Source organism: Lissotriton helveticus, chromosome 1_1 (assembly GCF_964261635.1).
Source record: "Lissotriton helveticus chromosome 1_1, aLisHel1.1, whole genome shotgun sequence".
NCBI classification, from domain to species: domain Eukaryota; kingdom Metazoa; phylum Chordata; class Amphibia; order Caudata; family Salamandridae; genus Lissotriton; species Lissotriton helveticus.
The window spans coordinates 1,111,642,185-1,111,658,426 of NC_136057.1; the positions used below are offsets into that span (position 1 = coordinate 1,111,642,185).

Here is a 16,242-nt window from a genome sequence, read left to right on the forward strand (position 1 = left end):
GTCCAGGGGGGCGGAGATTAGGGTCTAAGAGCAGCAGACAACACTGGAAACAATCAAATGCTGACCCTTTAAACGCGTTTGCAATTGCACATAATAATAAGAGTGTATGCTTTTTACACTGGTCCACGTAAAGCAAATACTGCTGCAATGGCAGTTATTTCAACAAACCGAAATAATTGGCAGACTATGCTCATTTGTTCAAGTAATGCAAACGACGTCCACATTTTTTGGATTTAACGACACGAGTTATCCTTACATCACTATTCTTATGCCATGTAATTTTCATAAAAGAGAAAAATCATGCTGTGGGAAAGTTGTCCATTGCATTTTATTTTATTTAAAATCGACTTCAGCATGTTGAAAGGCGGGGTTGTCACTTCCACCGAGTTGTTTCTGATCCGGATATGGTGACATATGAAAATCTCCAACTGCATATTTCTGAAACAAAATGTAACATATGTTTCAATAAGCAAATGAACAAAAACTATAGATGAAAATGCAAATAGATATTATAAAACTCAATGAAGGAAAACGATAAATTAATATCTGTAAGTGTTTCTGTTTGGTTGTGTTTTCTCGGATACCGATGTGCATGTGATTCCTAGGTGTCTCCTGTACTGCTCGTCTGTACCGTTTACTGTCCATGTACTCATGGCCTCAAGGAAGAGGATGGTGGGACAGCTGGTAGCAATGCATAGCACATAGAGCAAGAAAACAGCAACAACCTTTTGTGAGGCAGACCTGGGGCATTGCAAAGGATCCGTAAACATGAAAGAAGCTGAGCTGATATATCATGGTCTGTCTTAAGAAACCCTCTATAACAACACGTGTGTATGTGCAGTTTAACCTGAATGTGAAAATATGAACGAGAACCACCTCTTTACACCGAAAGAGACCCACCACAAGTCAGTGGCGTAGCGCAAACTGATGGGGCCCCCCTGCAGAATGTGATAAGGGGAGTCACCCAGACTGCACAGATAGTCATTGGATTTGTGCTCAAAAGAGCCCCCCTGAAGAATTGGGGCACCCCATGCTGCCGGGGCCGGCATTTCGCCCCTGACATAGACACCTGGGGCCATATTACAGAATATGGTGCACGCTCTTTGTTAGCAACGGGCACACCTTTCAGAAGGTGGTCCCTGCGCAAACAAGGAGAATGCGCCGTATCATATTGAAAGAGCTGCCCCCATGGCAGCAGAGAAGTCGTACTGCCCTGAGGGAAGCCTATTCGAGTGAAATACAGAGCAACTTTGAAGCAGCCGCTCTGTGTTTCACTGTGCAGGCGGCAACCCGCCTGCTTTTTTAAGGGGGATTAGAGATCCCCTTGCAGGTGGGTGCAGTGAGTGACTGCACCCACCCGCAAGGGGATGTCTGTGGGGCCCCTCCAGAGGGCTTCTATCAGGGGGCGCACTGACAGTTCCCGGTGGTGCACTGTCAGTGTGGCTCCTGACAGCTTCTTTGTCTTTGTGTCTATAATACGGCGAAGGCGCAGAGGCAAAGGGATTCCCTCAGTTGCATTGGCCTACACCCCCACGCAAATGTGGGAACTCCCTGTGGTGCTAGTGCTGGCGCAATATATCTACGGCCCTTTCTGTAATACCAATGTGCTCCTGGGGCACACAGAGTAGGCACACACTCCCCTGGGCCACTTTCCATAATACAGCTCCTGAAGTACCTTTTGCTGGGTCTCTGCTATGGAAATTACATTAACAGTGTTGCTTTTCTGTATTTTTTCTGCTTGCGGAAGCAGAGACTTTACTGAGAATTTATGTTTCCTATTCAATGTTATTGCATACATTCTGCCAGGCATGCAATGGCATGGTTTAAAGGCAGAGGGGTCCCCTTCCAAAGCATAGAATCTTGGGGCCCCAGCCAAATCACGGGGACTGCAGGGGCCTCCGTTATGCCTCTGAAAAGGTGAGTCACAGCTTGTTTCAGAAGACCAAGTGCCCTGAGGTGTGTATCCCTCTAGGATGGATATTGGCCCCAGGGACACATTTAATGGCCCCATACACAGCAACTTTGTTTGATAGCTCCATGGAATCGAAATGCCAGCTGAAGGAGATTAGGTAGAGGCAGGCAAATGGAATGCAGCTGCCCGTGGCCACCCCAGGAGGCCACTCAAGAGGGCGGCCCTGTAGTACCATCGGGCAGCCCACACCCCCCTTTCCTCCCAAATGGGCAGGGACTCTAGGGGAGTCTCCTCCTGGGCGCGGGCAGTGCCGCGTCATGTCCGGTGCGGGAGGTGGGGTGAGGGGTATATATGTCCCCCTCACCACGCTGACGACCTCTTTGTCATCGCACTGGACACGTGCGGCCGCTGCCTCGGGGGACACGCCATCTTTTGCCCACTACTCAACGCCTTTAGACGAGTTTAGGAGCTGTGGATCAACAGCCACACGGTGAGTCAACACCACCCCTCCCGCCGCCCGGCCACACCATCGGGTTAAGGTCTAGGGCAGGGCAGCCGGCCACGGCTGCGGTCCGCCTCGGAAGGGGATGTTGGCAACAATGGCGTACTCGGGCCAGCATCGCCGATGTTGCCAGCTCTTGGCCACGGTGGGTGCTGGAGGGGGGGGGCCAGCTTAGAGCGTGCACCCCCGCCTCCGTTCGCCCATTTAGGGTAGTGGCATTAGAGGCGCTTCCCCCCCTCGCTTGGGGGGGAGGTAGGGCAGCTGGCGCGGCTATGGGGGGGCCTCGGCCCACGTGAGTTTCCTAGGCCTAGGCCTGAGTGGGCTGTCTGATGGGGGCTGGGAGGGGCAGCAGGTCATGCTTCCCCTCCTCTGGTGTGTTCTGACCTACCTTGTGACCTGCCCTCCTCCCGGTGGTGCAGTCACCATTGGGCATACGTGGGCTCGATGCTGCAGGGCGGATCAGCGAGGGCAGTGACACTCCACCTCCTCCGGGGTCCGTTTGGAGTAGCCGGTGAACTGAGCTCTGGTTACTCAGTGTGGGGGCAGTAGGCATCGCAAGGTGCCCCCCGCTGCTTTCTCCTCGACGGGGCAGTTTCCAGGGGGGTGGGTAATCGAACTCCAGGAGGGTCACCAACTAACGCTGGACTGCAGGAGTAAATGTCGAGGTGGGCAGTAGTGTACACCGCGTTGCCCGCTCCCTGCTGTTCTAGGGGCCCGAGATGTGTGGGGAGTCCCGCTCCGTATTTACACAGCGCCATGGGAGAGTGAGCAGAATACTCCCGGCAGCAGCGCAGAGGGTCGGGTAATCTATAGCGGAGCCAGGGGCCTGAGGACCCCCGACGCGTTGTGGGGTCAGGGGCAGCAATCCCCGTGCCTCCTATGCGGCTGAGAGAGTGCCGCAACCTGGTCTGCAGGGTCCTTGGAGTGAGGGCATCAGGCGTCGGCACCCATGGACCTCTGTCATCTCCTGCCCATGGGGCTGTCCACTTCCGTCTTATCTGCTGGTCGTATCCTGGCGAGGACCTAGGGTGGACAGGATGCTCACATGGACGGGCCTCACACAGCACATGACTGTGGTGTGACAACACAAGACAACTGTTTCCAGTCCACAAGATGAGGGTAACTGCAGCTCCTGCATGGTTTGCGTCAGGCGGAAGAAACTGATTTAAACACAGAGGTTTAAATAGCTACGGTGCATGATTTACCCAAGGAGATGTTTTTTTGGCTTAGCACAGGATTTCCCATTATCACTCAAGTTTAATCCGATTCATAGGCTGTGATGAACCAGGGCTTACACTTCGATGTGTTAGTAGTGCCATAAAATGCTGTATCCCTCATTTTTCCATTCCTTTAACAAGGAAGTGTTGGTAGCCATCTTGGGACGTGGCTTCAGCCAAGTCTCCCAAAAAATGTATAACAAAAAGAAAAGGAGGATGTGTAGGAATACCCTGACTCCCTAGCCCTGGGGTCCGTGAGGGCCCCCACCTGGGCAAAAAGGCATTTACTTTTTATTTTGCCACAATTTACGTAAAAAAGCAAGCTCTGTCTATTGCGCTTGTTTAGACTATAGCCCCCGGGTGGGCTAGGTCCTGGGGGAATGAGATCTGCAGCTCTGGGATGGGGAAATGGAGGAATTTTAACACAGACTATACCTACATGTCTCAACACATAGTTAATACTTTCTGCCCCAGCCCCCTACTACTCACACATGGCATGACTGTGACATCTCCCGCCATCTTGTAATTCACGCACCTGCACAATCCATCAGCTCAAGTGCAGTGTAAATGTTTCAAGTCAATCTGAACTCAGATCAGTTAACCCTCTCTTGGGCTGTGAGCCCCAGAGAAGACAAGGTAAGGGGGGCTCTAATAGCAGAAACATGGGAGCAAGTTCTCAAGATTGTACTAGAGCAATCTACTTGTAACAAGGTTTGCACACAAACTCGACTGTCTTACGTCATATTGACCCATCCACCCCCGACCATGAACAGACGAGAGTGGGTAGTCAAATCTCAGCCATGGCCCAGCGAATTTGATGCAAATTGGAGTATTTGCTCTAAGTTTATCGCTGCTGTAGTAATCGACCCAGGAGGACCCACTGCTCTGAACTCTACGTGCCTGCGACAAAGGATATCACTAAACCTCTACCCCAACCTCAGTAGTCCATCCTGTTCCCACCAACATGCTGCTAACTGCTAGTTGACAGCAGTGCCAGAAGTCAGACCATGTAAAGCTTTGAGCCTCCCGTCTCAACACAACCAAATATGGTGCTTATTACAACTATATTGTAAGCTAGTACCCAGAAGCACCTGGGAGATTCCACACCGTTTCTCTATCAACGTCATAAATATATGTATAGGCAGACAGAACTACGGCATGTGATACAGGTAACATGTGTGAGTGACCTGAGTGCTGAGGTTCGACTCAAGGTTCCTCCTTCCAAGGTCGATAAAAGGAGAAGAAGGGAGCTAGGTAACTATGACACTTGTTAGAAAGCGGTCCCACAAGGCCTAGCTGGTGATGGGCGGTACTTAAACAGTCAGAAATACTGACCAATTGAACGTGCGTGTTATCAGGGCACAGCCCACAACTGCCAGTTCAGCACCTTGAGGTGCTTTCTGTGTCTAGCCTGGGGCTGTCTCCAGGGTAAGGCCCACACATACGAAATAAATATGCCAACTTTAGGAAGCAGACTGCGTCCATCATGAACAGTGATGTATCACTGCAGCTCTAGGGTTACGAATCATTGCCTCTCCCTGTGATACCCCTGCCAGCAGCATCATTACTGCCAGGCCAACAAACAGCACTTACAGTGCTGTGGGGCTGCACTGTAATTGGAAGAGATAGAGCTCAGTACAGGGGCACAGATGACAAACACATTGTGGCCCCAAAAATACAGCCTGCCAGGGTTTGAGCTCAGCCTGTGCCAGGAGAAAAGCCTTACCGACCGCCTCTGAGCTGATGAAAGTGAAGATTAGGGGCAGAGGGAACTTAAAAACAATGGGTTTATGCCTCTTCATCAGCCTCCAGAGCGTCTCTTTTTGTGGTAAAGCTCTCCCGTATGCATAGGCTGCTGGCTGATGATTGAGCGGCACTGCAGAAATGAGCAGGCCTTCAAGGAGCCACCATTGATTCAAAGATGGTTTAAGGCATGGGAAAAGTGGGGAATTACCCAGGGCTCCCACTTTCTAAGGGTCCCCTTGGAGAAGTGAACATTCTGTCTTTTTGACTATCAGTGTACGATATGATCTTTCCAAACCTCTCTAACTCCATGTCTGTCTCTACCTTTCAACTCTGTCTCTATAGCTCATGTCATCTTAAGGTTTGGGGGGTCCCAGGCAACACATATTTCAACAGTTTTGTGTGGTCCTGTTAAATTTAACACATACTTTAGTAATGTTTGGCTTTATGAGGGCTTGAGTTAAGAAATGGGTAATAAAATAAAAATGTGTCACTTACAGGGCCCCCGAAATATGTTTTGCCCAGGGCCCTCAAATCCTTAAGACAACACTGCATTGATTAGGAACCAGCAGCTCACACCACCCCATACATCCTCCTCCACCCTCTGGACTACATGCCCTTCAATTGCGCTCCATAACGAGATGGGTTTACTCCATTGCATGTTTGGAGACAGACTAGAAAACATGCTACAGTGACAGAGACTCTTAGAAGCCCCTCAATGCAATGAAAACCAGCAAAGTCCTCTGGCCTACCCAGCCAAGCACCAAACACACCACCAAGGTCTGTGCAGGAACAGGCCCATCTTACCTTCACCTTAACCAAGAGTAACCATTTCTAAACTAGACATAATCAAACCTCTAGTAATCATTAGAGCCCAGAAAAAGCAGGGTCTAGAACAGGACTCAATGCCACCTTCAGCTCTTTATTATTGTCTGACGTCCCCCATTCATTGGTTGAGGCTGAGGGCATCCCTCCCAAGGTAGGCTAGTGTGTGGTCCATATATGACTATATGCACATGTTTTGGTCATAACTGTCTGCAGCTGGGTAGATGTTTTTGGCAAAATGGGAGACTCTTCTTGATGGAGGTGAATTTATTGTTGATCCATTGGATCACAATCTGATGTGTAATGACTGTGATGAGTGCTTTCTTTCTTCTTGTCTTCTTCTTTCTTCTTGTCTTCTGTGATAACAGAGTCCATTATTCTTCCTTTTAAATACACTAAGTATGCAAATGCCCAAAATGCATAGCACCACCCACACACCCACTCACAGACATACATAGGCATTCGCACACCCACTCACAGACCCACACAGACACTCACAGAGCCACACTGGCACTCAAACACCCACTCAGACACTCACACAGCCATTCACACACCCACACAGGCACTCAAAGTCCCACACAGGCACTCCCAGACCCACTCACAGACCAACACAGGCACTCATACCCCACTCACACAGTTATTCAGACACCCACACAGTCACTCACACATCCACTCTTGAAGGTGACAGGTTACAGGTAGGATTAAAAGTTAACACACCTAGAAATTAACTGAAAAAAACCCAAAGGTTACACAGATATTATTGTTTGGAAATAGAATTTTAGTAAACATAGTAATTCATTGAAAAAAACAAAGGTTACAGGAACATAATAGTTGGGCTCAGATTTCACCTGTACAAAACCAATGAAATTCAACAGTGATAGTTACCCAAGCTAACTATAATTTACACCCCCGTAATGTACTACTTACGGCCTCACATATTACTTTTTCATATGCACAAAACACAATTTGCAATTCAGTAACTTGCAACCGAATAACAATTTGTGTTCACCGATTTGGTATATGGAAGGGGTTTGTTTTGGGCTCCCCTTCCAAATCGCGAATTGCAGTGCTATGTATGAAGGATTTGCAAACGAATTAAGATTGTAAAACACTAATTTTTTATAGACACCTCAAAAGGTGGTGGTAACAATTCCCAAATACAAATGTAAAAACAAATATTTTAGGGCCCAAGTGACCAAGGCCTACTCTTATAAAAATTCAACTGGGAAAATGGGCTGCATTTAGAGAAAAAAAGATTGCTTTCCTAAAAATCAATCTCAGACATGGTGGTCCGCTGACACCAGCAGACCACTATTCCTGTGATGGCTGTAATCCCTAACGGGTCGCACTGTGAAACCAATCTCACTAATTACATGTGGCAGGCCTACTTGAGACCTCATTAGGAATAGCCATCTGAAGTTTGTAGGTTTTTTACATTAGGAACTGCAATTTCCAAATTGTTATTCAGTTAAAAATCCCAATTAAGAAATAGCGATTTCTTTTTTTTGTACATATGTATCTTGGTGGCATAGTTTATGACAGGACATTGGGTACGATTTGAATACATAACAAACCCACCTCCTTATAGACAGATGGACACTGTCCTTTCTCCTGTTTCCGTATGCTGGACAGAAGATGAATGTGGTGTAAATATGCAGATATACACTTCAAATTCTAAAGAAATTATTTTTGGAGTTTCGACATCTGTGAGTTAATTTTGAATGGAGTTTTAGTATGTGCTCTGGAATGTGGCCAGTACATCTGGAGATTCAGAACTCCTATAGAAGGTGCAGGCAGTGATGCTGACAGGCAATTTGAACATCAGGACAGGCAAGTGTCAAACTGGTCTGTGCTTTATTGTCCATTCAGCAGATATGAGCCACAACAACAGCAACCCAGTATGCCACCTAAGAAACCTTGGCAATTATGGCATACACTAATACAGTGTTTCACTGTTGGCTCATTCATCATAATTCAATAGAGTGGCTGGTCTTCTATCCAGTCCACTGCACACTGAATGATGCAAAATGCAAATCAAATACCTGTCATACATCTCTTAGTAGTAAGAAAAAGTAGCGCACATTTACCTGTAAATCAATGCAAATTTACAAAGAATTTTATGTGCTCATAAATACCATTCGATAACTTTATTTCGGCCACCTCGGGCCATAAAAGTACATTAATACAATGAGGTGTGTATTTTCACAAATAAAACAGTTCACTCTGATCTCATGAGCTGAAGGTATTATTCTTTGGTGAAAAAACGTCCATAAAACCCATTTGTACCAGAAGGAGAAGGTCCAAAAGATTAACTGTGTTCAAGTTGATGGTGTTCCGGCCTTGTCAGGGGATTTAAAGGCCATCTTCCGGATTCTGACCATGAGCACATCCCAGCGATTAATAAACAACAACATGACTAGACTTTTGTCATTAAGTTAGTTACATCTTGTTTCATGGAGATTCAGATGTGTCTGAATGCAGAGACCCCTCATGAAACTATGTTATCAGTGTATGACAAGATATGTACCTACATTAATAATGCCCTTCAAAAGCACGCAAGATCCGTGCCCCAGGTTTTATGTCAATGGTTTGATAATAATTTTGCTAAGACATGCAAGGTACTTTTAACTTCTCTAAAAAATAAACCTCACAATAGGTGAAAGCTGAAACTATATGAGCTCTGGGAGGACCTTTTTTTGCCTGCACCCAGAAGGATAGCACCCCATTGTGGAAGGTGGTTAATCATCCAATTTTTTAAGGGGGATCAGGTGGCGGATTAAGCTGTTCTAGTCCCTGCCCAGGCTTTAGAGGATCACTAGTCCTATACCAGAGGGGAAGACTCAGTCTCTCACCTTTAGTCCCTGGCTTCAGGCACCAAAATGACGCTACAGTGGGAGGATATAAGAGATGCCATTGCATCCCTGCCAGCAGGAAAGGCCCCTGGGGCAAATGGGGTACCCAGGGACCTGTTCAAATAGTTTGTGTATCTCTGGGCCCGACTCCTTACTCAGCACATTTATGCCTCTATTAGTAGTTCCCTACCTGAGAAATGACGCCACTCCATTATTATACCCCTGTTCAAGAAGGGGGACAGGAATCAATCAATCAATCAATCAATCAATCAGTATTAGCTTAGTGCAACTCTGTCACCCATAGGGGTATCTGGGTGCTGGTGGAGCCTTGCCTCAGTCAAACAGCCAGGTCTTGAGTCTCTTTCTGAAGTCCACTAGGAGGGAGGGTGTTGTACAGAGGTAGAACGTCAGGTTTTTCCAGGAGAAGGAACTGCCACTGCTGTGGTGGATGCAAGAAATGTATGCAAGGGCTAGAAAGGAGGAGCGCAGGTATCTAGAAGGATGATGGAAGCTCAATTGATGTTTGATGTAGGATGGTCCTTGGTCGTGGAGGGATTTGTAGGTGTGGATGAGGATCTTGAACTGGCATCTCTTCTGGATGGGAAGCAAGTTTTCTGCATTATCTGGAGTCTTCTAAGGAGCTTGGTGAAGATGACGGCACAGAGAGCATTGCCATAGTCGAGGTGGCTGGTGACGAAAGCCTGAGTGGTGATTGTCAGGGATCCATTTGAAGATTCTGCGGAGTTTCCAGAGTATGTGGACTCAATGATGCAGCAAGCGCAAGGTAAGTGGTTTTATTCCTTTTTTTATTTTCCCTATCCCGTTGACTACCCCCCACCCTGCCCCACCCTATCGCTCCAACGCACTTACCTGTCCGGGCGCACCTGCTTGTTGGTCTTGACCTCTGGGGTGTGCCAGCTGGCTTGTATTGTTGTTTTGTAGTTTTTAGTAGGTTTCGAGGGGGGGGGAACGCTTAGTGATGATGTGCTGAGCATCAAAGATGGTGAAGTGTTCGATGGCGTGGACCATCCAGGGGAGTTCCTTGGCGTAGTTGAATTTATTCTGTTGCTGGAAGTGAAAATGAGGTCAAGTGTGTGTCTAGCCTTGTGCGTGGGTTAAGTGATCAGTTGAGTGAGGCCACTGTTGTTCAGGTTCTCTAGGAGGGCGATGGAGTTGGCGTTGTTGGGGTCATCAATGTGGAAATTGAGGTTGCAGAGTAGGACATAGTGGTGGGAGTCGATGACTAGGGGGACAATGAGGTTGTAGATGGTGTCGCAGAAAGTTGGTCGGGGTCCCGGGGGTCTGTAGGAGAAGGTGCCCCCTATCGTGGTCTTCACGTCTGTCTGTAGCTGGAAGTCTTGTTTGTTGGTGCGTTCTCGGTGTATCAGTTTGTAGCTACAAGTCTTGTTTGTTGGTGCGGTCTCGGTGTATCAGTTTGTAGCCTTCGAGAGTGGCAGTGGTGATGCCGGGGTTCAACGAGGGTCTGAGCCACGTTTTGTTGATGAAGGCAACATCCGTGGAAAGGGTAGTGATGGTGTCCCAGATTTCTATGGAGTGTTTGCAAAGGGAGTGGGCGTTGAGCCGGATACATTAGAGCGTTTCCAGGTCATTTACGGTCTTCTTGGTGAGGGAGGCGCAAGCTCCTTTGTCGGTTGTGGTGCAGGCGACATGGCAATGTCGGTAATGAAGGGTCCTTAGGTTAAATGAGAAGCGGAGGAGAACCATCTGACATTTTGGTATCCAGGGTCCAGGCCCAGGAGTTCCTTGGCAGTGTATCGGAGGGTGGCGGGAGCGCCAGGGGTCCTGCTGCTGGGTGCGGTACAGGTGAAAACGGGCACATACAGGCTTCCCTTTGGCACACCGGTGGCCCGTCCGCTGCATGGATGCACAGCAGCCTGCATTTGTAGTCCTGGTAGGTGGGAGAGACTAACAGGGAGGTGGGAGGGTGGGGAACCAGTACAGTGGAAGCAGAAACAATGCAGGAAGGGGCAAGACTGCAAGCAAGTTACTCAGCGCAACTAGGGCAAAAACAGGGCACAAAAGACATAAAAAGAAATAAAACTAAAAGCTAACAAAATAAAATACAGGTACAAATGGAAGAGGAGAGGTCAGGGGACATCGGAGGCCGTCAAGCAGGTGGCAGCCACACATGACCAAACCGGCATCTTCTGGTTTCTGGTGGCAAAGTGAGTGGCTGGAGAGTGGCACACTTGACCAGGAGGTCTAGGGCTGCTTATTTGGGCCACTCAGCGCTCTGCAATTATAGTCCTAGGAGAGGCTAGCAGGGAGGTGGGAGGACGGGAAACGGTACGGCAAGAGCTGGAAAAAGGCAGGAGGGTGCTATGACTGCAAGCGTGTGCAAATAGAGCAAAAAGAGGGCACAAGAGAAATAAAGAGAAATAAAACTATAAGCTAACAAAATAAAATATGGGCACAAAAGGAAGAGGAGACGTCAGGGGATGTTGGAGTACTTTAAGCAGGTGGCGTACACCCGGAACCAAACCGGCGTCTTCTGGTGGCGAAGTGCAGACTGATGAGGCCGACTAGGCTGGTAGCAGGAGTGGCTGGAGTGGCTGGAGAGCAGCACACTGGACCAGGTTGTCTATGGCTGCTCCCTGTTATATCTCTAAAATTGATGTTGAAGTCAAGATCATAGGTAGGATCATACTGAAGAGATTAACTCAGTGGGCAGAGGAACACAACATTCTGTCCGATATCCAATATGGGTTTTGCCTGGGGAGGGGCACTGTGGAGCAGAATCTTAACCTCCATCTTGCAATCAATAAATATATTTGAGCCAAAAGGGCTTCCTACCATCTTGCCTTCATGAACTTCAACTCCGCCTTTGATAAGGTTAACAGGGACAAAGCTCTAGATGGAGTTTGAGTCCATGGGGGTGGTACAGAGTTTGGTGGATTTTCTCAGGGAACTACATTGTGGGCTGATGGTTTCAGTCACCTACCGTAGTAATGGGAAATACACGAAACACTTTGCACTTAGAACGGGGGTCTGGCAGGGCTGTTAGTTTGGCCCCCTTTCATTTTATTATGTATATTAATTGTCTAGAGAGAGCATTTCTGTACATGGCTTAGATGTCCCAAGAGTCAGGGGTAGACCACTCCCAGCTCTTTTATATGTAGACAATGCTGTTTTAATTGCCGGCACTGCCAGAAGTCTGCAGGGGTTTTAGACCTTTTTGTTGATTTTATAGGCAGCCAGGATTTACTTACTAGTTTAAAAAAATCGCATGTGATAGCACTGGGAACAAAAAACCTGAAAAGTGCTACTTTTTCTGAGCCAGGCCAGATTTTAAGTTAGGCGGATAATTTTGCCTATCTAGGAATTTTAATAGATGCCGGTCTTAACTGGCAACACCTAATAAAAAAGAACATTGGAAGTCTAAAGAGGGCATGTGCAGGAGTAAATGATTTCTCCTCTCATTTTGGCCAAAAGCCATTGAAAATTATTCTCGAAATCTAGAAAGCTAAGCGTATCCCAATCTCCATTTTTGGCTGTGAGATTTGGGGGTTGCACAAAATTAGGCTCAACAATGGTGGTGGAGAATACATTTTTTAGGGCTCTCCTAAGGGTGGATCAAAGAATGAAGAGCTAAGGATGTGCTATGCCACTGGTTTTATTTGGTTGCGACCCCTCTTGTTGTGGTGTGCTCTCTGGTTGAAGGCAGAATTAAGTTTCAATAGGTTAGTTATTACAGATTGTATAAAGTTGAATAACATGCACAATATTCCTTGGCTTGTTTAAATCAAGGAAAATGTTAGTGCCCTTTGGGAGACCGGAGTTATTTTCCAACCCACTGAGCATCATTAAATGAGTCATTGTTTGGTTGAGGCAGACCTTTCTTCTAAGGGTGGCCGCCGAGAGGGAAGCCACAGCCCTGACCAAGCCACCACATCGTCATCGTAAGAACAGTACCTGGGGTAAAGTCTTATCTTCTATATGAAATGCCAAATTATCAGTGTAGTTTAGTTACTTACTTCAGGTTGGGTTTGTTTCTTCAGCTGCTCTATCCTGAGAGCACATGATATAAGCACTCTGTATTGTCCCTATGCTCCTGTGATCAGCTTTCAACTTGGAACATTTGCACGTTGTATTAATTTGGCCTTTTTATAAAACTCTTCGATTCAAGTTAATAAAATCTCTATTTTTAACTGGTTATTTTTAACAGGTTCAACCTGCCCTTTTATATTTGCAACTTTTAGCAAAACAGATTTTTTTTCTGTTTTATGTGTCATGGGGGCAGATGTATGACCATTTTTTACGGTCGCAAATGGGAATTCGGCCTGTTTACGACCGAAAAATTGGTCTGCCTAATGCACAAACCATATTTTATGAGTCACTAACCTATTTCCGACTTGCAAAATATTGTTTGCGACTCGCTATTTGGAAAAGGCGTGCCAAAGGCGTTCCTTCCTAATAGCGAGTCCCAATACAATGTGTGATTGTTTTGTGACTGCATTTGCGGTTGCAAAACTCTCTCAGTTTACAACCTACTTCAAGTAGGTGGTAAACCAGTCGTAAACGGAAATGTATCCCCATGGGGTGCCTTCCCCTTTGTGAGTGTTTGTAAAAATATTTTTTAAGAGCAGGCAGTGGTCCCCGGGACATATCAAATGATCATCAGTGATGTTACCGACCCTGTCATGAGTGATGTAATATGTGAGGTCATAAGTAAGGTATAGTTAGCTCAGGTAACTATAAATGCTGAATTTCACTGTTTTTGTGCAAGTTAAATCTGAGTCTAACTACAAAGTCCCATGAATCTTTGTTTTTTTGGGTGAATTTCTAAGGTGTATTTTACTTCTATTTACTAACTATAACGAACCTGTAACCTTAAGATTTTTTTAAGTGAACTTCTAAGGTTTTTCAAATTCTATTTCCTAACTATAACATTCCTCTTACCTTTGGTTTTTTTAAAGTGAATTTCTAAGGTGTTTTAAATTATATATGCATTTGCAGAGTGGAGGAGAAAGGGGTCAGGGCCTCTAACCAGCTCTCAGGAATCCTGCTGTGTCGAAGTTACTGGAGGGAACAGGAGGGCTTGTTGGCCCTTAAGGACCCTCAGCATCCAAGGGAATCCATCCTCCAATCAGCAGTGTGCCTGGAGGCACATTTGCGGAGTGGTGGAGAAAGGGGTCATGGCCTCCAAAGACCTCTCAGCAATCCCGCAGTGTGGGATTTACGGAAGGTAACAGGAGGGTTTGTTGGCCCCCAAAGACACTCGAGAGCCAAGGGGACTTCACCCTCCAACGGGGATTGCACCAGAGGGTGCATTTGCAGAGTGGTGGAGAAAGGGGGTGTGGTCTCTGAAGCCCTCTCAGCAATCGCGCTCTGTGAGGCTACTTACAGGTAACAGGAGGACTGGATGACCCCCAAGGACCCTTTGGAGCCAAGGGGATTTCATCCCCCTACCAGCAGTGTGCCAGGAGGCACATCTGCAGAGTGGTGGACCCTCTGCAGCCAAGGGGACTTCCTCCCTCAACCAGTTGTGCTCCAAGAGGCGCATTTGCAGAGTGGTGCAGAAAGGGGATGGGGGCTCCGGCGACTTGCTGGTCTGTTTGTTCTATAATGGGAGGGTGGCTTTTAAAAAAATTAAAAAAATTAAAGGAGGGGGGTGAGTACCCTACCTCCTGGGCCAATTTTGACCCTGGGGACCACATTCTCAGGCCTGGTCATTTAAAGTGGGTGCCTCCAGGGCATCCACTCACGGCTGGGACGGTGGGGGAAGCCTCAAGGCCCCCCTCACGGTCCCTGCCAGCTCCTCATCTTCTGCAAAAGCCGGCATTGCTTTGACCCAGAGGGAGCTGCTAACATACAGCTCCCTCTATGCCAAAACAATTGTGCTCACTTCCAGTAAGCAAGAGCATTTTCAATGCTTTTGTTTGCTGAATGTGAGTGCAGTTTGCTATGGCTTGGGGTGAGCGTTGAAGCTCCCGCCAAGCCATAATAAATAGCCTGGGACATAGCAGGAGCTGGCCCTGGTGGGATGGCGGTACCCAGGACCATGTATGGCTTCGGGAGGGGACACGCAGCCCCCTTCTTCCTTGATTAAGGGCCTGCCCCTGAAGGTGGCAGTCCCTGGGGCTGAGAATGGCCTGGGAGGGGGGGCCATGCATCCCTCCTCCCATTACTTAAAAAGATGTTTGGCCCAGGGAAGTAGTGGTCCCCGTGGCCCGGGGGTCCGCGAAGCCCCCATGTCAAAATTAAAAAGCCCAGAGGAGATGGTGGTCCCTGGGGCAGGGGGTTAGCGAGGCCCCCCATTACATTAGCCCAGGGGAGGTGGCAGTCCCTGAGGCTGCGGGGGAGTCAATACAGGCCTCCCCTACACTAATTGTAATCAATTGCCCTGGGAAGGTGGTGGTCCCCTGGGCTGCAGGGGGGGCTCTGTGGGACCCCCACATGACTTTACTTATGTTTCTCCTGAGGAGGTGGTAGTCCCGGGGTGCAGGCGGCACCTCATGGGCACCCCCTACATTATTAAAAATAGGCTATCTGGTTTTAGGTTTAAACCTATAATAACTGATAAAAACCCACCGAAAGGAAAATAGCCATCACCAGTGTAAACATATAAACACTGAAAAAACACCTTCACAACCACAAACTAAGTGCCATTAAAACAGTGAAAAAACTGAGTGAAAGAGTCATTTTTATTTCTTCCTGAAGGGGCCAATACAATGTAATTTTGTTATACAAGGCTGCAGCAAGAAAGACTGGGCTAACATTCTGCTTGTGGTTTGTTGTTTAGGGATGTCACTAAATTATTGTTTCTTCTTCCTTCTGCTTTTCTTAGTTGTGTGGTACTTGGTCTAAAGATGCAGTGTTTAGAAGCATGTTTAGGTCTTATTTAGTTATTTTATAAACTGGAGAGATTCAGGAAATATCAAAATCATATTTGATATTTTGACTACATTTGATTTCACTGATCAGTAAAATTGGATGGTTTCTTAAGAATCTTTCCCAATATGCACCATCACATTTACCCAGGGACAGCCCCCTTTTCTAGCAAGTCACTAGTGATTGTAGGTGAATTGCCAAACATCCCATGCTTTAAACATTCAGTGCAATGTGTAGTGGCAGGTATATGTGAAAAGATAGCGGTGAAAACATGACACCAGATGTTTGGTAAACATGGAATGCAGTGTCACTTGGAATGCTGCAGCAAAAAGTTCTTAC

General features: G+C 47.2%; 1 protein-coding gene across 1 annotated transcript in view; it reads right to left on the reverse strand.

The window, feature by feature from the left end:
* Positions 1 to 310: 310 nt before the first annotated feature.
* LOC144821562 (sodium-coupled monocarboxylate transporter 1-like) overlaps positions 311 to 16,242 on the reverse strand; it is a 310,280-nt gene continuing 294,348 nt past the window's right edge. The window contains exon 15 of the mRNA XM_078678751.1: positions 311 to 438. Within this exon, the coding sequence (XP_078534877.1) occupies positions 334 to 438 (105 nt within the window). The 3' untranslated portion in view covers positions 311 to 333. The remainder of the gene's footprint in view (positions 439 to 16,242) is intronic.